This window comes from Somniosus microcephalus, chromosome 30, assembly GCF_052327205.1.
Source record: "Somniosus microcephalus isolate GS21.2 chromosome 30, FLI_Smic_1.0, whole genome shotgun sequence".
NCBI lineage: Eukaryota > Metazoa > Chordata > Chondrichthyes > Squaliformes > Somniosidae > Somniosus > Somniosus microcephalus.
Window position 1 is genome coordinate 30807641 of NC_141016.1, and position 27077 is coordinate 30834717.

The 27077-nt window shown below is 46.0% G+C and overlaps 1 protein-coding gene and 1 long non-coding RNA gene across 3 annotated transcripts in view; one reads left to right on the top strand and one right to left on the bottom strand.

Moving 5' to 3' along the window:
- Window positions 1-27077, top strand: part of LOC147098089 (uncharacterized) — a 50785-nt gene that overhangs the window by 23361 nt on the left and 347 nt on the right. Inside the window, exons 2-4 of one of the 2 annotated variants that reach the window (XR_015074265.1) lie at window positions 11787-11889; window positions 12722-12815; window positions 18438-18470. This is a non-coding gene — a long non-coding RNA (uncharacterized LOC147098089). Of the gene's footprint in view, window positions 1-11786; window positions 11890-12721; window positions 12816-18437; window positions 18471-27077 lie in introns of those variants that run through there. The other variant, XR_015074266.1, reaches the window with a different exon arrangement.
- The window catches only part of gatd3l (glutamine amidotransferase class 1 domain containing 3, like), a 42669-nt gene that overhangs the window by 6496 nt on the left and 9096 nt on the right, over window positions 1-27077 (bottom strand). Inside the window, 4 exon segments of the mRNA XM_085971322.1 lie at window positions 8461-8565; window positions 10114-10233; window positions 12018-12131; window positions 14618-14670. Of these exon segments, the coding sequence (XP_085827448.1) occupies window positions 8461-8565; window positions 10114-10233; window positions 12018-12131; window positions 14618-14670 (392 nt within the window).

The window sequence follows — 27077 nt, forward strand, 5'->3', positions numbered from 1 at the left end:
AAAGGGTGAGCACTTTCAGTAGCACCCCACCTCCTGCTTGGGGCACTACCATTGAATTTCGGCTGTGGGGGCACTAACATTTTCGGGATGCTGAAAGTAGCACCCCAGCGAAGTTAGCACCCCAAAGGGGGCGTGACCAATTTTTCCCCTTATACTCCAATCCATTTGTAATAAAGGCTAACATACCATTTGCTTTCCTAATTGTTTGCTGCATCTGCATGTTAATTTTGACTAATCTATTGGAATTTTTTGAGGATGTAACTGGTAGAATAGATAAGGGAGAACCAGTGGATGTGGTGTATTTGGACTTTCAGAAGGCTTTCGATAAGGTCCCGCATAAGAGATTAGCGTGTAAAGTTAAGGCACATGGGATTGGGGGCAAGGTATTGACTTGGATAGAGAGCTGGTTGGCAGACAGGAAGCAAAGAGTTGGAATAAACAGGTCTTTTTCCGAGTGGCAGGCAGTGACTAGTGGGGTACCGCAGGGATCGGTCCTAGGACCCCAGCTATTCACAATATATATTAATGATCTAGACGAGGGAACTAGGCGTAATATCTCCAAGTTTGCAGACGACACAAAGCTGGGTGGATGTGTGTGCTGTGAGGAGGATGCCGAGAAACTCCAGTATGATTTGGGCAGGTTGGGTGATTGAGCAGATGCATGGCAGATGCAGCATAATGTGGATAAATGCGAGGTTATCTACTTTGGTGGCAAAAACAGGAAGGCAGATTATTATCTGTGTGATGAAATATTCCATTCATCACTGCCTGTGACTGTGGTTGGTTTCAGGTTTCAGTTCCCTTACCTCAGTTCCGTCTCCTCACCATTGTATTGTATATTGTAATGTATTGTGTGTAGGGCTCCGCCCATACCTGGCCCCTATGTAAGCAAGCTCAGTCTGGCCTCATATCCAGTACTGCAGACCTCCAGATGGAAGATACCTCTCTCCACTGCGTGTTACCTTCTAAGTTAATAAAAGCCTTGTTTTGTTTCGCTAACATCGAGTCTCGGAATTATTGAGGCACATCAATCTGAATGGCAATAGATTGGGAGAAGGGGAAGTGCAACGAGACCTGGGTGTCCTTGTGCACCAGTCGCTGAAGGTAAGCATGCAGGTGCAGCAGGCGGTTAAGAAGGCAAATGGCATGTTGGCCTTCGTAGCGAGAGGGTTCGAGTACAGGAACAAGGATGTCTTGCTGCAGTTGTACAGGGCCTTGGTGAGACCACACCTTGAGTATTGTGTGCAGTTTTGGTCGCCTTATCTGAGGAAGGATGTTCTTGCCATGGAGGGAGTGCAGCGAAGATTCACCAGACTGATACCTGGGATGGCAGGAATGACGTATGAGGAGACATTGGGTCGGTTGGGCTTATACTCGCTGGAGTTTAGAAGAATGAGAGGGGATCTCATTGAAACTTATAAAATTCTAACAGGACTAGACTGACTAGATGCAGGAAGGATGTTCCCGATGGCCGGGGAGTCCAGAACCAGGGGTCACAGTCTAAGGATAAGGGGTAAGCCATTTAGGACAGAGATGAGGAGGAATTTCTTCACCCAGAGAGTGGTGAACCTGTGGAATTCTCTACCACAGAAGGCAGTTGAGGCCAATTCATTAAATATATTCAAGAAGGAGTTAGATATATTTCTTAAGGCTAAAGGGATCAAGGGATATGGGGAGAAGGCAGGGACAGGGTACTGAATTTGGATGATCAGCCATGGTCTCATTGAATGGCGGAGCAGGCTCGAGGGGCCGAATGGCCTACTCCTGCTCCTATCTTTTATGCTTCTATGTTTTTTGTGATTTGTGTACAAGGACACCAAGTTCTCTCTGGACACCAACATTTCCCAGTCTCAGCTTTTATTCTGATTTTCTAGCTTTCCTACCAAAGTGAATAACGTCACATTTCTCCTCATTATTTCCCTTCTGCCACCTCATTGCTCACTCACCTAACCTCTCTATATCCCTTTGCAGCCTCTTTGCGCCCTCCTCACAGCTTACTTTCCCACCTAGCTTTGTATCATTAGCAAACTTGGATTAATTACAGTTCATCCCCTCATCTAAGTCATTGATATCGATTGTAAATAGCTGAGGCCCAAGCACTGATCCTTGCGGCATCCCACTAGTTACAGCCTGCCAACTTGAAAATGACCTGTATATTCCTACTCTCTGTTTTCTGTCCATTAACCAATCCTCAATCTATGCTAATATATTACAACAATCCCAGAAACCCTATTCTTGTGTAATAACCTCTTGTGTGGCACTTTATAAAATGCTTTTTGAAAATCCAAATACACTACATCCACTGGTTCCCCCTTATCTACTCTGCTAGTTACAACCTCAAAATCTCTTTTAAAACCCTAGGATGTAGGCCATCAGGTCCAGGGGATTTGTCGGCTTTTAGTCCCATTAATTTCTCCAGTACTATTTCTTTACTAATACTAATTTCTTTAAGTTCCTCATTCTCACTAGACCTTTGGTTCCCCACTATTTCCTAAAAGTTTTTGTGACTTTTACCGTGAAGACAGATACAAAATATTTGTTTAATATCTCTGCCATTTCTTTATTCCCCATTATAATTTCTCCTGTCTCTGCCTGTAAGGGACCCATGTTTACTTTTGCTAATCTCTTCCTTTTTACATACCTAGAGAAGCTTTTACAGTCTGTTTTTATGTCTCTCGCTAGTTTACTCTCATATTCTATTTTCTCTTTCTTTATCAATTTCTTGGTCCTCCTTTGCTGAATTCTAAAATCCTCACAATACTCAGACTTACTACTCTTTTTGGCAACATTATAACCCTTTTCCTTTAATCTAATATTATCTTTAACTTCTGTAGTTCACCACGGTTGGACCACTTTTCCTGTGGGGTTTTTATTCCTTAAGGGAATATATATTAATTGCGAATTATAAATTATTTCTTTAAATGTTTGTCAATGCTTATCTACCATCATATCTTTTAATGTCGTTTCCCAATCTACCTTAGCCAACTTGCCCCACATACCTACGTAGTTTGCTTTGTCCAGGTTTAAGACTCAGCACTAACCAGCTTCACTCTCACACTAACTCAGTGTTAACCAGCTTCACTCTCACACTAACTCAGTGTTAACCAGCTTCACTCTCACACTAACTCAGCATTAACCAGCTTCGCTCTCACACTAATTCAGCATTAACTGCCTTCACTCTCACACTAACTCAGCATTAACCAGCTTCACTCTCTCACTAACTCAGTGTTAACCAGCTTCACTCTCACACTAACTCAGCGTTAACCAGCTTCACTCTCACACTAACTCAGCGTTAACCAGCATCACTCTCACACTAACTCAGCGTTAACCAGCATCACTCTCACACTAACTCAGCGTTAACCAGCATCACTCTCACACTAACTCAGTGTTAACCAGCATCACTCTCACACTAACTCAGCGTTAACCAGCATCACTCTCACACTAACTCAGTGTTAACCAGCTTCACTCTCACACTAACTCAGCGTTAACCAGCATCACTCTCACACTAACTCAGTGTTAACCAGCTTCACTCTCACACTAATTCAGCATTAACTACCTTCACTCTCACACTAACTCAGCGTTAACCAGCTTCACTCTCACACTAACTCAGTGTTAACCAGCTTCACTCTCACACTAACTCAGCATTAACCAGCTTCACTCTCACACTAACTCAGTGTTAACCAGCTTCACTCTCACACTAATTCAGCGTTAACTACCTTCACTCTCACACTAACTCAGCGTTAACCAGCATCACTCTCACACTAACTCAGTGTTAACCAGCTTCACTCTCACACTAACTCAGCGTTAACCAGCATCACTCTCACACTAACTCAGTGTTAACCAGCTTCACTCTCACACTAACTCAGCGTTAACCAGCATCACTCTCACACTAACTCAGTGTTAACCAGCTTCACTCTCACACTAATTCAGCGTTAACTACCTTCACTCTCACACTAACTCAGCGTTAACCAGCTTCACTCTCACACTAACTCAGTGTTAACCAGCTTCACTCTCACACTAACTCAGCATTAACCAGCTTCACTCTCACACTAACTCAGTGTTAACCAGCTTCACTCTCACACTAATTCAGTGTTAACTACCTTCACTCTCACACTAACTCAGCGTTAACCAGCTTCACTCTCACACTAACTCAGCGTTAACCAGCTTCACTCTCACACTAACTCAGTGTTAACCAGCTTCACTCTCACACTAACTCAGCGTTAACCAGCTTCACTCTCACACTAACTCAGTGTTAACCAGCTTCACTCTCACACTAACTCAGCACTAACCAGCTTCACTCTCACACTAATTCAGCGTTAACTACCTTCACTCTCACACTAACTCAGCGTTAACCAGCTTCACTCTCACACTAACTCAGTGTTAGCCAGCTTCACTCTCACACTAACTCAGCATTAACCAGCTTCACTCTCACACTAGCTCAGCGTTAACCAGCTTCACTCTCACACTAACTCAGCATTAACCAGCTTTACTCTCACACTAACTCAGCGTTAACCAGCTTCACTCTCACACTAGCTCAGCGTTAACCAGCTTCACTCTCACACTAGCTCAGCGTTAACCAGCTTCGCTCTCACACTAACTCAGCGTTAACCAGCTTCACTCGCCACTAACTCAGTGTTAACCAGCTTCACTCGCCACTAACTCAGCACTAACCAGCTTCACTCTCACACTAACTCAGCATTAACCAGCTTCACTCGCCACTAATTCAGCGCTAACCAGCTTCACTCTCACACTAACTCAGTGTTAACCAGCTTTACTCTCACACTAACTCAGCGTTAACCAGTTTCACTCTCACACTAACTCAGCGTTAACCAGCTTCACTCGCCACTAACTCAGCACTAACCAGCTTCACTCTCTCACTAACTCAGAGCTGACCAGCTTTACTCTCACACTAACTCAGTGTTAACCAGCTTTACTCTCACACTAACTCAGTGTTAACCAGCTTCACTCGCCACTAACTCAGCACTAACCAGCTTCACTCTCCACTAATTCAGCGCTAACCAGCTTCACTCTCACACTAACTGCTTTAACCAGCTTCACTCGCCACTAATTCAGCGCAAACCAGCTTCACTCTCACACTAACTCAGTGTTAACCAGCTTTACTCTCACACTAACTCAGTGTTAACCAGCTTCACTCTCATCATTCACACATCACCTGGAGCCATCTTTTGTTTCTTAACTTGTCCCATTACCTCTCCTTTTGCCTCGCACCATCATCCCTTTTGTCAGTCAATCTCTCCTGCCTTCCAGCCTGTCACAGGCTTTCCCTTTTGTTCTTTCCACCCCTCCTCCCTGCCCCTGCTTAAAAATCTCTCTTCCCTAACCTTTTCCAGTTCTGACGAAGTTTCAACCCGAAACGTTGACTCTGTTTCTCTCTCCTCGATGCTGCCTGACCCGCTGAGTGTTTCCAGCACTTTCTGTTGTTATTTCACTCTCACATTGCTGTATTTACTCACGGAACATTGGGAAGCTCCAAACTTTGAGGGAATTTAATTATGACAGTCACATCCACAGGAACAGGAGCAGGCCATTCAGCCCCTCGAGCCTGTTACACAGGAACAGGAGGAGGCCATTCAGCCCCTCGAGCCTGTTACACAGGAGCAGGAGGCGGCCATTCAGCCCCTCGAGCCTGTTACACAGGAACAGGAGGAGGCACATTCAGCCCCTCGAGCCTGTTACACAGGAGCAGGAGGAGGCCATTCAGTCCCTCGAGCCTGTTACACAGGAGCAGGAGGAGGCCATTCAGCCCCTCGAGCCTGTTACACAAGAACAGGAGGAGGCCATTCAGCCCCTTGAGTCTGTTACAGAGGAACAGGAGGAGGCCATTCAGCCTCTCGAGCCTGTTACAGAGAAACAGGAGGAGGCCATTCAGTCCCTTGAGCCTGTTACAGAGGAACAGGAAGAGGGCGTTCAGCCTCTCGAGCCTGTTACATAGGAACAGGAGGAGGCCATTCAGCCTCTCGAGCATGTTACAGAGGAACAGGAAGAGGGCATTCAGCCCCTCGAGCCTGTTACACAAGAACAGGAGGAGGCCATTCAGCCCCTTGAGTCTGTTACAGAGGAACAGGAGGAGGCCATTCAGCCTCTCGAGCCTGTTACAGAGAAACAGGAGGAGGCCATTCAGTCCCTTGAGCCTGTTACAGAGGAACAGGAAGAGGGCGTTCAGCCTCTCGAGCCTGTTACATAGGAACAGGAGGAGGCCATTCAGCCTCTCGAGCATGTTACAGAGGAACAGGAAGAGGGCATTCAGCCTCTCGAGCCTGTTACAGAGGAACAGGAAGAGGGCATTCGGCCTCTTGAGCCTGCTCCACCATTCAATTATGGGTGATCTGTACCTCAACTCCATTCACCCACCTTAGCTCCATCTCCCTTGATACCCTCAACCAACAAAAATCCAGCAATCTCAATCTTGAACGCTCCAACTGTTCTCCAGCATCCACCACCTATTGGGGGAGGGACGTTCAGATTACTACCACCCTTTGTGTGGAAAAAGCGCTTCCTGATTTCCATCCTAAACAGCCTAGCTTTAATTTTAAGATTATTCCCCTTGTTCTCGATTCCCCCACCGAAGGAAATAGCTTCTCTGTGTCGCCCCTATCATTTTAAACACTGATAACATAAGACCTCTCAAATAATTATGGTGAGATTTTAAATAATGGCCCATAATTTGCGGTCAGTGGGGAAGCAAAGACGTTCGCCGCTGGCCCCGAAGTAAGCTTCCCACAAAGGTCTCGCGATCTCCGTGGCGAGAAGTCCGGCTTTTCCGACATGCAGCTGAAATCCGTGTAGTTTAGTGGGAATCCCCTAGCACGAGCTGCTGTGACGTCAACAAGCTGTCTAAGCAGCCAATCATAATGCAGAACCAGGAAGTGAGTAAACTCCTTTGATTCTCACTTTAAAAAATGTTCTAGAGAGCCAAACCAAGATTGGGGCTCTCACATGGGGGAAAAGGCAAGCCTGAAATAAAGATGAACAAACTTTTTTTAAAAATAACAATTTTTTTTAATGTTTTAAATTTTGTTTACTTTTTATTAAAATGGATATATTTGACACTCCATAAAATTTAAATTAGTTTCTCAGGGCCATAACGACTGTTTAGCAGTCAATATGCTGTTAAAACTCCAGTTGCTAATCCAAAAGGGTCTAACTTTTAATGGGGTGTGTCATGAATCTTACCATTCATGTAGAAATGACTCATGAGATAACATTGGGCGGCCAGCTGGTGGCGCCGTCCAGGGAAAGTACAGTATAAATACTCGGGCGTGGGCCCAGCTTGCTCAGGACGTTTTTGTAACCAGGAACTAGTGATGTAACTAGAAACTCATGGTTGTGAAACAGTTGATTAAAGCCTTGCTTTACACTCAAACCAAGTACTTAGTAATTTTCTTACATCAGCGATATTACCGTGGAAGAGCTGCAGTTTTCGTCAGTTTTCCGGATTACACTGATTGCCGGCAGCGGGTTGGGATTGGGGGGGAGGGGGGCAGAGCGCAGCCAGTGTCGGAGCAGCGAATGACTGACCGCAACTTCAGGATTTCCGCGTTAGGACACCCATGCGCTACATCCTGAAGTTGCGGTCAGTTTCAAAGGTGTAACAACAGTGAATGCCATTCATTCGCTGTTATTACCCACCACAACTTGCGGGCCATTATCTCTGGGCGAGCTCCACACGCCAGGTGCGTAGTTTCACCCCACCTCTATCGGGCTCTCGGGGACTCAGGAAGAGTCGAGATCAGTGGTCAAGGCTGGGGCCCTCAGCAGGACCTAGGCCACACAAGGACCACGGTGCCGTGTTTCAGCAGCCATTTCCCTCGGTTAGGAGGGGAAAGCGTTAGCGTTCCCATTCCTGATCATTACCCAGTGATTCCTGTTGGAACGTTGCAGGGGAGTTCTCCCCGGTGTCCTGGCCTATATTTAAACCTCAATCAACATCACTAAAAACAGATTATCTGGTCATTATCACCTTGCTGTTTGCGGCAGCTTGCTGTGAGCAAATTGGCTGCCGCGTTTCCCACATGACAACAGTGACTCCACTTCAAATAGTACTTCATTGGCTGTAAAGCGCTGTGAGACGTCCGATGGTCATGAAAGGTGCTATATAAATGCAAGTCTTATTTATTTTATTTAATGTGTGTGCATGCAGGGGCTTTGGAAGAGGACAGCATTGATTTCAGTCACGATGTCCTGTAACCCTAACGTGTGCTTTTCCAGCCTTGCCTGCTGGAAGCAAATATCAGGAAATTATAAGTAAGGATCCCACGATTATCTATCCACATGTTCATCACTTTTATCTTTTCCTGGAATGATTTCACTTGTGAAGAATGTCTCTGGAAAAAGGGCTGGTGGCATCCTTGGATCCCTATTTCAGCATCTTCAGAAGAAGACAAGAAATGCAAAGAAAATTGGAGGGGGTGGGAGAAGTCTGCAGGCATATCAAGAAACGGTGTCACTGATCCAATTGGTTTGTTTTTCCGGCGAAACTCCTTTAGTATGCGGTCGATGTCCAAGTTTATCTTGCAGTCTTTTCCATCAATATGGAACGTTGATCTAAGGAACACAAGGCAAATGATAGAAACTTCGAACCCACAACACACAAAAACAGCACACTGAGCCTAGCTGCTTTGAGCAGTGGGGCTCACAGCGGCGATGAGGGGGACAGTCGAGGGACTTTAGGAGGACTAATGGCCCCTTGACCTGCGATTGAATCGGATTGGCAGGTGCCAGATAGATGAGGGAGGTTGGGGGCCGATCCTGCGACGCTGGGTCCACCCTTAATATAACCGAACTGGAAACACTGAAATAACAACAGAAAATGCCGGGGACACTCTGCAGGTCAGGTCGCACCTGTGGAGAGAGAGAAACATGTCCGATGTTTCAGGATTAGACCCTTCCTCAGAACTGGAAGACATGACAGATGGACAGCGTTTAAAAAGGAGCAGAATAGGGAAAAGAGGAAGAGGAGGAGGAAAAGGGAGGGGGAGAGGGTAGAGGGGGGGAGAGGGGGAGAGGGTAGAGGGGGAGAGAGGAAGGAGAGGGAGGAAGGGAGAGAAGGGGAGGGGAGAGAGGGAGGGGAGAGGAGGGGGAGGGGGATAGGGGAAAGGGGAGGAGGAGGTGGAGGGGAGGAGAGGAGGGAGGGGGAGGGGAGGGGAATGGAGGGGGGAGAGGGGGAGGGGGAGAGAGGAGGGGGAGAGAGTGGGAGGGGGAGAGAGGGGGAGGCGAGAGGGGGGAGAGGGGGAGGGGGAGGGGAGAGAGGGGGAGTGGGAGGGGAGAGGGGGAGGAGAAGGAGGAGGAGAGAAGGGCAAGAGGGGAGAAAACACAATGACCGCACACAGAGGAAAATGCATGGAATGACCTGTAAAGTGTTTTGATAGAGAACAAGAGATGTTTAAATGGAAGAAGTGATATTCATATGAGACAAAACAAGACATAACGAGAAAAATAAAAGAAAAATACAAGACACATGGGTAGTGCGAGTAGGTAAAGGCGGATAGGTCTGTAGAATGGGAAGCATGACAAACTGGCAAAGTGGAGCTGGCTCCAGGGACCCTGGAGTCTGGTGTATCTATAACCATGTGAATATTTTACCTTCATTTTAAACTCAGACTTGTCTTGTGTTCTTCTCTAGATAGTGTTTAGGGGCTGGTTACCAGACTGGTTAGTCCTTAAACCAGTTACAAACATGGATACATAGATACATAGAAGATAGGAGCAGGAGTAGGCCATTCGGCCCTTCGTGCCTGCTCCGCCATTCAATGAGATCATGGCTGATCCTTTAATTCAGTATCCCGTCCCCGCCTTCTCTCCGTAACCCTTAACCCCTTTTGCCCGTAGAAATATATCTAATTCCCTCTTAAATATATTTAATGAGCTGGCGTACACTGCCCTCTGTGGCAATGAGTTCCACAGGTTCACCACTCTCTGAGTGAAGAAATTCCCCCTCATCTCTGTCCTAAATGGTTTAGCCCTTATCCTTAAATTATGTCCTCTAGTTCTGTTCTCACCCGCCAAGGGAAACATTCCTTCTGCATCCAGTCTGTCTAGACCTGTCAGAATTTTATACACTTCTATGAGTGTCCATGGAGAATGGACACTCACAGGTTTTTGGTAATTCCATAGCCTCCAGGGAAAATGATGGCGTCAAAGTTGCTAACTTCCAGTCGGGTTATGTCCTGAATCTTGCCACGAGCCAAACGGGCTGACTCAATCATGACATTCCTGCAGGGAAATTCATACAGTGCAGTTAGGCACACAGAATAAGGCAGGAAGTTAAACAGTAAGGCTAGGGTGGCACCAAGACACACAAATCAGAAGAGCCCAGGGTGATTGTTGGCCTTTGTTGATTTAGCTGATCACAGGTGTGGGCCTAGATGCGCCTGGATTAGGAAAAAAAAATCAGCCGGAGCTCTTCCTCCTGATCACTGCACAGTGATAATTATATGTGGGGTTGCCAAGTGAGGACAGGATTAGCGAGCTTCTGAAGAACGGTCACTCGGCAAAGGTAATTAGGGGCTGCTGGAGAGGACATGGGATACGATGAGAGCATGGGAACCTTGTGTGGGTGAGAACGTGGCTGCGGCATTTTGAATGAGTTGTCGAGGATTGATTCAGGGACACTGGCTGGGACGTCAAAGAAGTCAAGCCCCAAGAGGATGAAGGCAAGGGACTAGGATTTTGATGGTGGAGAGGAATAGTTAGGAGCAACAAGCAGGCAATGTTACTGAGGAGGAGGAATGTGATTGTGGCAACTGAGTGGAAGTGGGGCGGAAGCTCTGCCGATGGTCAAACAGTACATCAAGGTTCCAAATCTCGTAACCGCGCCTTAGGTGGCAGAGGGGACGTCAATGGAATCCAAATCCAGAGACATTCAGATATTGTGCGAGCTTTGGTCCATTGTGCTTGTACCCATGCGGGGGGGGGGGGGGCGGAGTTGTGCAAATAGTTGTGTTCCAGTGGTGGAATTGACAGTTTGGATGGTTTTCTCTAGTTTTCAATGTGTTGTAATGTAGGAACTCGGGTTCACCTAAGCAGGTATTGGACGAATTCCTACTAAATAATTGAGTTCGACTTCAGGAGAAACAATCAAGAAGTTCTTTAATGCAGGAACAGATGAAATACAGCAGGTAATCGCGATCGATGCAGGAGAGCCTTGGAGTAGGTCTTTCCCCAGCGGGGACGCCACGAGGACTGAGTCCGCAGTCCCGTGGATTGCGTGATGACGTCATCACGCTCGGTCGCATTTTCCCGCGCTTAGGTGGTCACGTGACCTGCGTCGTGATGTCGACACGTTTGCCCGCGCTTGGGCGGTCACGTGACCCACGTCGGCGCGTTTACCCGGCACTGAGGCTGGCCGTTGCGGCCGAAGTCGCGAGAGCGGGAGGCCGAACCGGGCCGGCGGCCATCGCGGGCGCGGGAGGCCAAGTTGTGCCGATGACCGTCGCGGGAGTGGAAGGCCGCGCTGGGCCGGCTCGCATCTGGGTGAGTCACGTGATGCGCGATGTGACGTCAGTGCGTTCTTAAAGGGGCAACGGCCCGAACAGGTAAGTTATATACATACATAGTTAAGTCAAAGTGAATTATGTACATTATAAGTAAGGGACACCTGGTGGTACCGCCACAGTAAAACTTTAATTGACCTCCTCCCTCTCAGACACCACGGCCTTGAGCTTTACTGGGGGCATGATGTTCGGTGGGCGGGTGTCCGGGCAGGGGGGAGTCTCCATGGGGAATCGCAGCCGTTTTAACTCCCAGGCCTCATTTAAATTTTGCAGCACTGACTCCCACCCAAAACCAGCAAGACTGACGTCAGGGGCAGCGAGCAGGAGATTGGCTCAGGAGCCTTCGGACACCAGGGAATGGAGCGACCCTAGGCTGGTAAGTGAGCTCGGTTCAATCTTAACCCCTCCCACACGCCATTTTTGCTGGGCGAAGGGGGAGTTAAAAGAAGCCCCACATGTTATATTTGTCTCTGTGCCTGTGTGTAATACTCTCCAGTCTCAAACCTGTGGTCTCCTGACACGGGCTGATTCCTGGTGTGGTCAATGACGTGCGTTTGCTGCACGTTTGGGGCAAACATCTGGAAGTTGGCTCCATTGCGACTTAGATGATAAATCACACTGCAAGATGGAGAGAGAGCGAGAGATTGGCTTTGCATCCATCATCAGATTGTAGATTCTTTGCAGACTCAGTACATTGTTACAGTCTTGCCAATGCCGTTTACTTGTGTTTACAGTAATGATACAGCTAAAATACGCAGACTTGTGTGAACTTAAACTGGCATTCTTATGCATGACATCAATGGGACAGTGTGTCACAGGACTACAATTGCCCTTTTATCCTGGTCATATACACTGTGGACGCTACTTGAGGTGCCCAGTGTATTCTCCTGTCGATTCCAAAAGGTGGTAAATATCACATTCTTAGACCATTATTTTCAGGTTAAGCCCCCGACCCGAATTTCTGGGCATATTGTGTTGGCTTCCCCTCAATTAGATTTCTCATTATTTTCATGTTGAAGGCGGCTCATTCAAAGCCAAGATGGACTCCTCTCAATGGCGATATTACCCATTCCTAACGTTACGTAGCTAGGGTCGAATGGTGGTCTCCGGGCCATCAATTGATTAATTTGCTTTTGACAGGCGGCCACAGCAGACACTATAAAGTCTGATTAGAGTCGACAAGTAAAATACTCATTCTTTTTCCAAAGATCAATAATTTGAGTTCAAAGGCTACAGCCAAGACCATCAAGTAATCTTCTGGCACGAAGACAAAAGAACTCTTAAAAATACAGCCAGACAAAGGTAATCATTATATAAAACAACACAATATAGAAATGTTTCTGTTCAAGGCATGACTGGGCTCTGTTCTGTCACAATAAAATGTATCTAAAAGAATACAAATTAGCACTTAAAAAATGGAAAGTGAATAGGTTTAGCCTCTTAAATCTTTGTGTGATCATGATGAATGTATCATCTTCACCCTGTCAGTGAATTACATCACGCAAACAGGCCATTCGGCCCATCCAGTGCTGGTGCTTATCTTCCACCGAGCAGTGTCCTAATCCAACGTTCCCGCCCAGTTCCCATATCCCTTTATCCCCCTTTTCCTTCAACTACCTATCGAATCTATTCTTAAATGTCATGGTCTCTGCTTCAATCACCAACAGTCTCACAACCCTCTGTGTAAAAACGTTCCTCCTGCTTTCTGTCCTAAATCTCTTTCCTTTAATCTTATATCTATGTCCCTTACTGTAAACCCCTTAACTACTGGAAGCTGTCGATTTCTATCTAATCTGCCTTATCCTTTCACCATTTTAAACATCTATATCAAATCACCCCACAATCTCCTCTGTTCTAATGAAAGCAGCCCCAGTTGTTCAAGTATTTCTTCATATTTGTATTTCCTCACACCAGGCAGCACCCCAGTGAATCTGAGCTGTACTCTATTCTCTCTATTGCCTCAACATCCTTCCTATCGTGTGGAGCCCAACGCTGCACACAGTCCTCCAACTGTGGTCTTGCCATTTCCTTAAAACCCAGTATTCCATCAATCTTTTTTATGGCCTTATCCACTTAAGGCTCTCCTCTTAATGTCTTGTAACCCTGAACTCACAAATCCCTCTGCTCTTCCCCTATTCAAAGTATAATTATTACTTTATTTTTTCACAAAATGTAGCACATCACATTCACTGACATTGAATTCTACTTTTTTGTCCGTTGCTCCACCTTATCAATATTCACTTGCAGCTTCCTTCAGCCCTTAAAATTATTCACTCTACTACGTACTTTAGTCTCATCTTCAAATTTGGACTCCACTCCCTCTGAACCTATTCCCAAATCATTGATATACACAGTGAACAGAAGTGGTCCCGGAGCAGGACTCTGTTGGACACCACTACCCACTTCCAACCACTCTGAGTAAATTCTATTTTCCCCCCTTCTAGTCATTTTTTAATCCAATTTGCTACCCTTCCCCTAATCCCATACCCCTTCATCTTCTCCAATAGTCTTCTATGTGGTATCTTGTCAAAGGTTTTCCGAAAGTCCATGCACACCACATCCGCTGCATTTCCCCATCCACCAGGTCCGTCACCATGTGTAAGAACTGTATCAGGTTTGTCAAGCACCATCTTCTTTTCTGAGATACATGTTGGCTGCCTCCAAGTATTTTCTCTTTGTCTAGATATTTAGTCACTTCATCTTTAACTAATGATTCTAAAATTCCCCTCTCTGCAAACTGGCCTGTAATTACCCAGGTTAGCTCTGTCTCCCTTTTGAAATTGAGTTTTACATTGGCCATTCTCCAGTCTCTGGCACACATCCACACGCAATAGAACCCTGAAATATAATTTCTAGGGGTGCCCCAAGGTCCTTGAGTATATCCCATCAGATCCTGGCACTTTGACCTCCTTGAGCTTATCTAACCTTTGGCTCTAGTCATAGTGATGAAGGACGTCAGTTGCAGTCTGTTTCCACAATGGTTGTAGTTTCATCTCTTTCAATCCTGTCATAGCACTGACACCACTTGAAAGTGTTCAGTTTGAGCTGAGAGACCTCCCGCACCCTGACAATGGAGTAAAACGTCCAACACAATAATTACTTACTATGCAGCCTCGTGAGTGTCTGCGCCATCCCACCACCCTGAGCCAGAGAAAATCTGAAAGAGAAATGAGAAAGAGATCTGAGAGGGTGTGACTCAAACGATGTATTTTCGTCTAAGTGTTGATTTGGAGGCTGTTTCTTTAAAACCCAGTCATTGGCTGGGATTTCTGCTTCAGCGGTCTCGGCACACACTGGGTGCACAAATCCCCAAATCCCGAGCCCAACCAACGATCTTCCCACCGTTAATGTTAATCACAGGCTGCGGGTGCACAATGCCCCAATATGTGCTCCAAGTGTTGCCCAGGAGTGCTGAAGCAGAAAATTGCAGTCGCCAAATAAGTCAGAATCTTATACCAGGCTTACCCTGAAACTATGTTGTGAAGTTTGTTGTTATCGACTCCCTAGTAACAGGTCTGAGACACCGGCTCATTTGCAAATATCCACATATTTCGTGATTGGTTTAGTTTGTATTTATCATAGAATCAGCTGTGGCTCAGTGGGTAGCACACTTGCCTCTGCGTCAGAAGGTTGTGGTTTCAAGTCCCACTCCAGAAACTTGAGCACAAAAAGCATTGGCTGACACTCTAGTGCAGTGCTGAGGGAGTGCTGCACTGTCAGAGGTGCTGTCTTCAGATGAGACGTGTCATGAATCTTATCATGACTCATGAAGTAACACTGGGTGGCCAGCTGGTGGCGCCGTCCAAGGAGTATAAATACTCGGGCGTGGGCCCAGCTTGCTCAGGATGTTTCTGTAACCAGGAACTAGTGATGTAACTAGAATCTCATGGTTGTGAAACAGTTGATTAAAGCCTTGTTTTATACTCAAACCAAGTGCTCTGTAGTATTTTTACATCAAGACGTTAAACCGAGGCCCCGTCTGCTCTCTCAGGTGGATGTAAAAGATCCCATGGCACTATTTTGAAGAAGTGCAGGGGGGTTATCCCCGGTGTCCTGGCCAATATTTATCCCTCAACCAACATCACTAAAAACAGATTATCTGGTCATTATCACATTGCTGTTTGTGGGAGCTTGCTGTGCGCAAATTGGCTGCCGCGTTTCCCACATTACAACAGTGATGGCACTTCAAAAAGTACTTCATTGGCTGTAAAGCACTTTGAGACGTCCTGTGGTCGTGAAAGGCACTATAGAAATGCCAGTCTGTCTTTCTTCCAGCACAGGGGGAGGCTCTGCAAATGTCTCCCTTTCAAATATATATCCAATGCCCTTTTGAAAGTTGCTATTGAATCTTAGAGTCTTGCTACTTCTACTTCTGATAATTCAAAGTCTTATTTTGCAAGAAAAAAATTGAACAAACCAATCATTTGAATTAAGCACCGTAAATAACCCAGCAAAATGGGGGCAAAAAAGTTAAATTACGTGATAAATTGAATTAAAGCAGCTTTGAATTATCAGAAGTAGATTGTATCTGCATTTGGCAGATGTCTACCCATCCCTCTAACCTGTTAAATGTCCAAATGCATCCTCCTACATTTTTCCTCAGTATTCTTCTGCCCCTTCATTTGATATTGATGCTGGATTTGAATTATGTTCCATCCATGACTATGTCCAAGTTGTTTATATATATATTGGGAAAGTTCTAACACGAAGGCCGGAATTTTAATTTGGCGGCGGGTAGGGAGTGGGGGTCGGGGGTTGCTGGAAAGCAGTCAGGAAACTCGGGAGAACAGTTTTCCCACAGGCCCTGCCAAATTTAAAGGCAGGACCTGTTTAGCATTTCAAAGCACTGATTCCTGTCCACAGCCAGCCAGATGGAAAGGCTGGTTGGCTGTCGGGCGGGTAGGCCTGTGGCCTCATTATAATATTTAAATGGACTTGCATTTATATAGCGCCTTGTAGGGAATTAGGGGTTACGGGGAGCGGGCAGGGAAGTGGACGTGAGTCTAGATTCGGATCAGCCATGATCCTATTGAATGGCGGAGCAGGCCCGAGGGGCCGTATGGCCTACTCCTGCTCCTACTTCTTATGTTCTTATGTTCACGACCACCGGACGTCTCAAAGCGCTTTACAGCCAATGAAATATTTTTGAAGTGGAGTCATTGTTGTAATGTGGGAAACGCGGCAGCCAATTTGCGCACAGCAAGATCCCACAAACAGCAATGTGATAATGACCAGATCATCTGTTTTAGAGATATTGATTGAGGGATAAATATTGTCCAGGACACCGGGGAGAACTCCCCCTGCTCTTCTTTGAAATAGTGCCATGGGATCTTTTACATCCACCTGAGAGAGCAGACGGGGCCTCGGTTTAACGTCTCATCCAAAAGACGGCACCCTCGCCCTGCCTCCGTACAAACCAGAAGTGAGCCATTGGAAGTGGGTTGGGTTTGAGGTTCAGTTTTTAACTCCTTAACTACCCACCTGACCCAACCCACCTGTTTTTTGGGGTTAAAATTCCCCCCAGTGACTCAAGCTCATCACTAGCTACATTTTGCAAATCTAAGAAATATTAATTCACTCCTACTCTTTAATGGAATAAATTCCATATTCCATATGTGTGCAATGACAGTCATGTATCAAATGCTGTTCAGGACCACATAGATTAAGGCTGGTTTGGTAAAAGCAGGGGAAATGCATTGCTTTGTTCACAGACGAGAAACGTTAGAATTTGACATTAATGATATTCCGTACTTTATAAATGTTAATGTCATTAGCAAATGACTTTAGTTCTGGAACTGAAGCTGAAAACCCATTTACTGAAAGATTGAAGCATCGATGATACTTGACTCACGCAATGTTCCCTGTAATACTTTTTGGGTGCACGGGCCCTTTAACTGGCTGCGCGGCCCATTCAATTTCTCGCGTATGCGCGGTTATTTCAGTTGTAAAGCCGTTGAGCAGCCTGCGTGGGACCTCCAGACACAGCTTAACGGGAACATTGCTTGACTCACGGTTACTTTTTGAATGTGAGAAGTTAGGTATTCAAAATTAAAGAAGTCCAGAACTCGACCCAGTACTCAAGGTGCACCCTGACCAGAACTGGACCCAGTACTCAAGGTGCGGTCTGACCAGAACTGGACCCAGTACTCAAGGTGCGGTCTGACCAGAACTGGACCCAGTACTCAAGGTGCGATCTGCCCAGCGCTCTGTACAGTTGGATCGCGGCTTCCTCTAACTTGTACTTCACTGTTTTGGCTCTTTAATCCAATGTTGTGTTGGATTTGTTGATACGGCTCTGCATTGGTTGGACACGTTGATCATAGAGTCTCTTTCAACCTCAACCACAGCCATTTCAACCCCAGTCTGGAGTCAGTGTGTCGGCCATTGTTCCTTCCTATGTGCCGTCCTTTACACTTAAAAAATTACAAAGGATCAGATAAGTTCATAGAATTGTGGTCCTTTATTATTTTTTCTATTCGATAAAAAAATTGCCTACTGTCAATTTGGCTCATAATTTAAACTTTTAATTGAGGTTGCTCTGATCTCTACTATTTATGAAGACGCAAGTGAATTCTTAAGGAGGCATCAGATAGTCCTGTCCCTTAATACAATTACCAAACCGGGTTTGCTGTCCGTTCACCTTAGATCGTAAGGCTAGGACAGGCACTCTTGTAGATATTGGGAGTTAGAACTCATGAGAGTGATGTAAGATATGAGAGCCAAAATGATCAATGTGACATGAATCTTGTCATTCATGTGGAAATGACACTGGGCAACCTGCTGGTGGCGCTGTCCAGGGAGAGTATAAATACTCGGGCACGGGCCCAGCTTGCTCAGGACATTCTTTAACAGGAACTAGTGAAGGACACAACTAGATCTCCATGTTGAAAAACAGTTGATTAAAGCCTTGTTTAATACTTTCAGGTCAGGAAGGGGCAGAAGATATGGAGTAAAAGGTAAAGTAATAAAAAGGGCAAAAGCAGGAACTAAGTGTCACAAAACATATTTGAAAGTTCTCTATCTGAATGCACGTAGCATTCGTAACAAAATAGATGAGTAAATGGCACAAATAACTACATATGGGTATGATCTTGTGGTCATTACAGAAACATGGCTGCAGGGTGACAATGCCTGGGAATTAAACATACCAGGTTATTTAACGATCAGGAAGGACAGGCAGGAAGGAAGGGGAGGTGGGGTGGTTTTGTTAATAAAGGAAGGAATCACTGTAATACAGAGAAATGATATTGGGTCAAAAGATCAGGACAATGAAACAGTTTGGGTGGAGGTAAGGAATAATAAGGGGAAAAAAACACTAGTGGGCGTAGTCTATAGGCCTCCAAACTGTGGCAACTCTGTTGGACGGAGTATCAATCAGGAAATAGTTGAGGCTTGTAATAAGGGAACATCTATAATTATGGGGGATTTTAACTATCATATTAATTGGACAAATCAAATTGGGCAGGGCTGCCTTGAGGATGAGTTCATTGAGTGTATTAGGGATGGGTTTCTTGAGCAGTATGTAACTGAACCGACCAGGGGGCAAGCAACCTTAGATCTGGTCCTGTGTAACGAGACAGGATTAATTAAAAATGCCCCAGTAAAGGATCCCCTTGGAATGAGTGACCATAACATGGTTGAATTCCATATTCAATTAGAGGGTGAGAAGGTTGGATCTCAAACAAGCGTGCTAAGCTTGAATAAAGGAGACTATGAAGGTATGAGAGCGGAATTGAGTAGAGTGGATTGGGAAAATAGATTAAAGGGTAAGACGATACATGATCAGTGGTGTACATTTAAGGAGTTATTTTACAACTTCCAAAAAATATATATTCCACTGAGAAGAAAAGGGTGTAAAAGAAAAGACAGCCTTCCGTGGCTAAGTAATGAAATTAAGAATAGTATTCGACTAAAAACAAGGGCATATAAGGTAGCCAAATCTAGTGGGAGGATAGAGGATTGGGAAAACTTTAAAAGACAGCAAAAAATAACAAAAAGATTGATTAAGAAAGTGAAGATAGATTATGAAAGTAAATGAGCAAAAAATATAAAAACAGATAGTAAGAGTTTTTATAGTTATATAAAAAGAAAAAGGGTGGCTAAAGTAAATGTTGGTCCCTTAGAGGATGAGACCGGGAAATTAATGGTGGGAAATATGGAGATGGCAAAAACACTGAATGAATATTTTATATCAGTCTTTACAGTAGAAGACACTAAGAATATCCCAACACTGGACAAACAGGGGGCTAAAGGGGGGGGGAGGAGCTAAACACGATCAAAATCACTAAGGAAGTGGTACTCGGTAAAATAATGGGACTCAAGGTGGATAAATCACCTGGACCTGATGGCTTACATCCTAGGGTCTTGAGGGAAGTCATAGAGTCATAGAGTTATACAGCACGGATAGAGGCCCTTCGGCCCATCGTGTCCGCGCCGGCCATCAAGCCCTGTCTAATCCCATATTCCAGCATTTGGTCCGTAGCCTTGTATGCTGTGGCATTTCAAGTGCTCATCCAAATGCTTCTTAAATGTTGTGAGGGTTCCTGCCTCCACAACCCTTTCAGGCAGTGAGTTCCAGACTCCAACCACCCTCTGGGTGAAAAAGTTCTTTCTCAAATCCCCTCTAAACCTCCCGCCCTTTACCTTGAATCTATGCCCCCTAGTTATTGACCCCTCTACTAAGGGAAAAAGCTCCTCAGCATCCATCCTATCTATGCCCCTCATAATTTTGTACACCTCAATCATGTCCCCCCTCAGCCTCCTCTGCTCCAAGGAAAACAAACCCAATCTGCCCAGTCTCTCTTCATAGCTGAAGCGCTCCAGCCCTGGTAACATCCTGGTGAACCTCCTCTGCACCCTCTCCAACGCGATCACATCCTTCCTGTAGTGTGGCGACCAGAACTGCACACAGTATTCCAGCTGTGGCCTAACCAGTGTTTTATACAGCTCCATCATAACCTCCTTGCTCTTATATTCAATGCCTCGGCTAATGAAGGCAAGTATCCCATATGCCTTTTTTACCACCTTATCCACCTGTTCCGCCGCCTTCAGGGATCTGTGTACTTGCACACACAGATCCCTCTGACCTTCCGTCTTGCCTAGGGCCTTACCATTCATTGTGTATTCCCTTGCCTTGTTAGTCCCCCCAAAGTGCATCACCTCGCACTTTTCCGGGTTAAATTCCATTTGCCACTGTTCCGCCCATCTGACCAACCCATCTATATCGTCCTGCAGACTGAGGCTACCCTCCTCGCTATTTACCACCCTACCAATTTTTGTATCATCCGCGAACTTACTGATCATACCTTTTACATTCATATCCAAGTCAATAATGTAGACCACAAACAGCAAGGGACCCAGCACCGATCCCTGTGGTACCCCACTGGCCACAGGCTTCCAGTCACAAAAACAACCTTCGACCATCACCCTCTGCCTTCTGCCACTGAGCCAGTTTTGTATCCAATGTGCCAAGGCACCCTGGATTCCATGGGCTCTTACCTTCTTGACCAGTCTCCTGTGCGGGACTTTATCGAAGGCCTTACTGAAATCCATGTATAACACATCCACTGCGTTACCCTCATCCACACACCTAGTCACCCCCTCAAAAAATTCAATCAAATTAGTCAGACATGATCTTCCCTTGACAAAGCCATGTTGACTATCCCTGATTAATCCTTGCCTCTCCAAGTGGAGACAAATTTTGTCCCTCAGAATTTTTTCCAATAATTTTCCTACCACTGATGTTAGGCTCACTGGCCTGTAGTTCCCCGGTTTTTCCCTACTTCCCTTCTTGAATAATGGTACTACATTAGCGGTTCTCCAGTCCTCTGGCACATCCCCTGTGGCCAGAGAGGTCCTGAATATATGTGTTAGAGCCCCCGCAATCTCTTCCTTTGCCTCACACAGCAACCTGGGATACATTTCGTCCGGGCCTGGGGATTTATCCATTTTTAGGCCAGCTAAAACCGCCAATACCTCCTCCCTCTCGATGTTAATATGTTCGAGCATATCACAGTCCCCCCGCCCTATTTCTATGTCTACATCGTCCTTCTCCATAGTGAAAACAGATGCAAAAAATTCATTTAGAACCCCTCCTACATCTTCCGGCTCCACACACAGATTGCCACTTTTGTCCCTAATGGGCCCTATTTTTTCCCTAGTTATCCTCTTACCCTTAATATACTTATAAAACATCTTAGGATTTTCCTTTATTTTGCTCGCCAGTGTTATTTCATGGCCCCTCCTTGATCTCCTCATTTCTTTTTTAAGTATCCCCCTGCACTTTTTGTACTCCTCTAGGGCTTCCTCCGTCTTTAGCCTTTTGTATCTGCCAAAAGCCCTCCTTTTTTTCCTAATCCATTCTCGTATATCCCCTGACATCCAAGGTTCCCTGTGGTTTTTGGAACCACCCTTGACCTTTACGGGAACATGTTGCCATTGTATGATCTCAATCTCCCTTCTGAAAGCCTCCCATTGCTCCGATGCGGATTTTCCTACAAGTAGCTGATCCCAGTCCATTTTGGCCAGATCCTGCCTTATCCTATTAAAATCGGCCTTCCCCCAATTTAGAACCTTTATTTCCGGCCCATCCATGTCCTTTTCCATGACCACCTTAAATCTTACCATATTATGGTCACTGTCACCAAAGTGCTCACCTACTAGCACTTTTTCCACTTGGCCAGCCACATTCCCTAGAATTAGGTCCAGTACCGCCCCCTCTCTTGTAGGACTTTCTACATGCTGGCTCAAAAAGCTCTCCTGGATGCACTTTAAGAATTCTACGCCCTCTGAGCCTTTCACACTCTGACTATCCCAGTTAATATTGGGGAAGTTGAAATCCCCCATTATTATTACCCTATTATTTGCACATTTCTCTGAGATTTGCTTACATATCTGTTCCTCTATCTCCCCCTGACTGTTTGGAGGCCTATAGTACACTCCCAGCAAAGTGCTTGCCCCCTTTTTGTTTTTAAGCTCCACCCATATGGCCTCATTAGAGGAACCTGCTAATATATCATCCCTCCTTACTGCAGTAATTGACTCCTTAATTAATATTGCGACACCCCCTCCTCTTATACCTCCCCCTCTGTCTCGCCTGAAGATTCTGTACCCCGGAATATTGAGCTGCCAGTCTTGCCCCTCCCTCAACCATGTCTCCGTGATAGCAACAATATCATACTCCCATGTGTTTATCAACACCTTCAGTTCATCCACCTTATTTGCAAGACTCCTTGCATTAAAATAGATGCCATCCAGCCTTGCCCTTATATGTTTGCCCTGTCTACCAAGCTGACTTGTTTTTTTCTCTATAATTGGCAGCACATCACCCCCTATTTCAGCTCCCCTCTGTATCCCATCCCCCTGCCAAGTTAGTTTAAACCCCCCCCAACAGTGCTAGCAAACCTCCCCGCAAGGATATTTGTCCCGCTCTGGTTCAGGTGCAACCCGTCCGACTTGTACAAGTCCCACCTTTCCCAGAAGCAGGCCCAGTGATCCAGGAAAGTAAAACCCTCCCCCCTACACCAACTCCTTAGAAGTGGCGGTAGGGATTGTGGATGCATTGGTAATAATTTTCCAAAACTCCCTGGACTCGGCAATGGTCCCGGCAGACTGGAAAACTGCTAATGCAACACCCTTATTTTAAAAGGGCAGTAGACAGAAGGCTGGAAACTATAGACCGGTTAGCCTAACATCTGTGGTAGGTAAAATTTTGGAGTCCATTATTAAGGAGACAGTAACAGGACATTTGGATAATCATAATTTAATAGGACAAAGTCAGCATGGTTTTATGAAGGGGAAGTCATGTTTGACAAATTTGCTGGAGTTCTTTGAGGAAGTAACATATAGGGTGGATAAAGGGGAACCAGTGGACGTAGTGTATTTAGACTTCCAAAAGGCATTTGACAAGGTGCCACACAAAAGATTATTGCTTAAGATAAAAAATCACGGGATTGGGGGTAATATTGTGGCATGGATAGAGGATTTGCTATCTAACAGAAGGCAGAGAGTTGGGATAAATGGTTCATTCTCAGACTGGCAATCAGTAACTAGTGGTGTTCCACAGGGGTCAGTGCTGGGTCCCCAACTCTTTACAATCTATATTAACGATTTGGAGGAGGGGACCGAGTGTAACATATCAAAGTTTGCAGATGATACTAAGATGGGAGGGAAAGTAGTGAGTGAGGAGGACATAAAAAACCTTCAAGGGGACATAGACAGGCTAAGTAAGTGGGCAGAGATTTGGCAGATGGAATACAATACTGGAAAGTGTGAGGTTATGCACTTTGGCAGGAAAAATCGTAGAGCAAGTTATTATCTTAATGGCAAGAAACTGGAAAGTACTGAAGTACAAAGGGATCTGGGAGTCCTGGTGCACGAAACTCAAAAGGTTAGTATGCAGGTGCAGCAAGTGATTAAGAAGGCCAATGGAATGTTGGCTTTCATTGCTAGGGGGATAGAATATAAAAATAGGGAGGTATTGCTTCAGTTGTACAAGGTATTGGTGAGACCGCACCTGGAATACTGCGTACAGTTTTGGTGTCCATACTTAAGAAAGGACATACTTGCTCTCGAGTCAGTACAAAGAAGGTTCACTCGGTTAATCCCGGGGATGAGGTGATGGACATATGAGGAGAGGTTGAGTAGATTGGGACTCTACTCATTGGAGTTCAGAAGAATGAGAGGCGATCTTATTGAAACATATAAGATTGTGAAGGGGTTGGATCGGGTGGATGCGGGGAGGATGTTCCCGATGATGGGTGAAACTAGAACTAGGGGGCATAGTCTTAGAATAAGGGGCTGCTCTTTCAAAACTGAGATGAGGAGGAACTACTTCACTCAGAGGGTGGTAGATCCATGGAATATGCTGCCCCAAAAAGCTGTAGAAGCTACATCATTACATAAATTTAAAACAGAAATAGACAGTTTCCTAGAAGTAAAGGGAATTAAGGGTTACGGGGAGCGGGCAGGAATTTGGACATGAGTCTAGGTTCGGATCGGACATGGCCCTGTGGGTAGCGGAGCGGGCCCAGGGGCCGTGTAGCCTGATCCTGCTCCTATTTCGTGTGTCTAATTCTGTTAGATTCAGGAGATGGTTCTGTGATAGTGGATTGGCGGTTAGGATCAGATCAGCCATGATCTTATTGAATGGCGGAGCAGGCTCGAGGGGCCGATTGGCCTACTCCTGCTCCTATTTCTTATGTTCTTATGAATGAGAGGGGATCTCATTAAGCTTATACTCAGACCAAGTGCCTAGTAATTTTCTTACGTCACTATGGTAAGGAGATTTAAAAAGACCCAAAAGCCACGATAAATTGAGTGAGTTAAGAGTAAGAAGGTAAGTCCAGCAGATCTCTTTTATACAAAGGAGAATGAAGTTGTGGAATAAATTACAAAAAAAACCATAAAGGGGAACAAATTGAGTCGCGCCCCCTTTGGGGCACTAACTTCGCCGGGGCGCTACTTTCCCGAAAAAATTAGTGCCCCCACTGCCAAAAAAGAGTGGTAGCGCCCCAAGAGGGAAGCGGGGTGCTATTGGAAGCACCCTGCCTCCCTCTTGGGCCGCTGCGAGGGAATATGGCGGCGCTACGTGGCGCTGTGTCACGTCGCGCCACGGTATTGCAGGCCTTCCTCCCCTTCTTAAAGGGGAGGGGTCTTGCGCAGTGCCACCCGGGGCCCAGTTGGGCCACTGGGATTGGAGTGCTGGCAAAAGAGCCCGGCACTCAAGAGAAGTGCTCATGGAGCGCAGCCGGCACTCCGCGGGGTGGGGGGGGGGTGCTCAGGAGGCCAGGGATGGGAGCAGAGGCAGGTGCTGGCAGGTGGCCAGCAACAAAAATGGCTGCCTGGCATCTCGCCTTTAAATAGTGCTGCCCCGGCTGCAGGTAGGCCCCCCTAACCCCATCGGACATAGCGTCCGGCGATAAGTCAGGGGAGCTACTGAAGATCGCGCAGGGAGATGACGACACCGCTGGTGGCGCAGCGCCGCGGGGCACTAACGGTTACCGCCGCTGGTAACCTCCCGCTGAATTTCACAGGAGGCGTTGGCGGCGCCGTGCCCAGGCGCTAGTTGCTTTCCGCCCCGTTAGCGTCCTCTTAGGGTGCTAATGGGAGGCGCAAAGCAACCAAATGTTTCCCCCAAAGAATAGTAATAATCCATATAGCACTCCCTGCATAAGAGACTGTCTCAGAGTGCTTCATGGTGGCATGGAGCACCAAGTGAATGAGCTTGAGGGAAAACAAAGGCACCATTGAAGACGTAGGTTAATAGGAGGCTTTTAAGGAGAGTGAGAGATAACATAAAACAACGTGGTTTAGTAAGAGAGTTCTAGAGGGCAGGGGTGCAATGGGTAAAGGATCAGCTTCCAATGTGGCGTGGAGGAGAAAGGAGACAAGCTTGTGGTCAAATCAAGGGAAGTTTTGGTGGGATGAATGACTGGAGATGGTTTCCTAAGTTGTGGGCTCTGGAGGGATTGAAAATGAGAAAATGGATCTTGAAACTGGTTCTGTGGAGCACGGGGAGCTAGCGGACCTGAAAAAAAGGATGAGGGTGACGGTTGTTGAGAGGGCTTAAGCTGCAGAATCCTGGATTATCTTAAATCTGTGGTGCGGGGAGGTCGCTGGGGAGAGCATTTGAGAAATTAATTCTTGAGGTGATGAAGGTGTGGATGGGGATTTCAGCATTCGATTACAACCCGTTATGAGAAAAGGAACACATTATTAGGTCTCAACAGCATCTTCAATGACCTTAAAAATATAGGGCAGGTTAGAAATAGGGTGGAAGTTTGAACGGATAAACGAGCTAGGGTAAGCTATTTAAAGAGACATAAGCATTTCATCCCCACTCAAATTAATAAAACGCCACACAAAAAAGAATCTGCCAATTGATTGTACACAGTCAGGACAGTTGGATTAAATATTCCATTAATTTCCATAGCAACCGCTTTAGTCATATTATCCATGATCACAAAGACTCTGCTAATGCAAGGGTTTTATCACAAATCGTTTCTTTGCTTTACACTGGTACCTAGATAACGGACCGTAATTTGCGGCCCCTACGGGTGCGTACGAGGCGTGTAAGGGTTTAGGCCTGTGCTGCGCATGCGCTAAAACCCGGAGCTTGCCATCTGTCACGAATTTTCTTGGCAGATGCTCCACATCCGCGGGAAAAGGGCCTCCGCGGGCGGAGAGTCGGGCTATTTGCCCAGTTTCTGCCCAGCGAATGCCCGTGAAATTCTCACGCCTGGAAAAAGCAAGTGTACGACCTGCTTTTACCAGCGTAAGAGTTTAAAAAACAGAAAAGTAAAATGTTATCAATACAGGAAACTCTCGCTTAAACGGCACCTAAATATCCGGAATTCTCTATTAACCGGCAAAATTCTCACTCTGAAAACAACGCCTCAATAACCGGCAATGTTGCCGAGTCCGAGTCTCCCGCGGTGACCAAGTTAGTCAGTGGGGGCCGTTCTCCAAACTGCCACTACTCGGCTTCTTGGCGCTGTCGGAAGTCGGAACACCTCAATACCCCTGTAACAGGAGTCTGACTCTCCCGCGCTGCCGGTAGTCTCT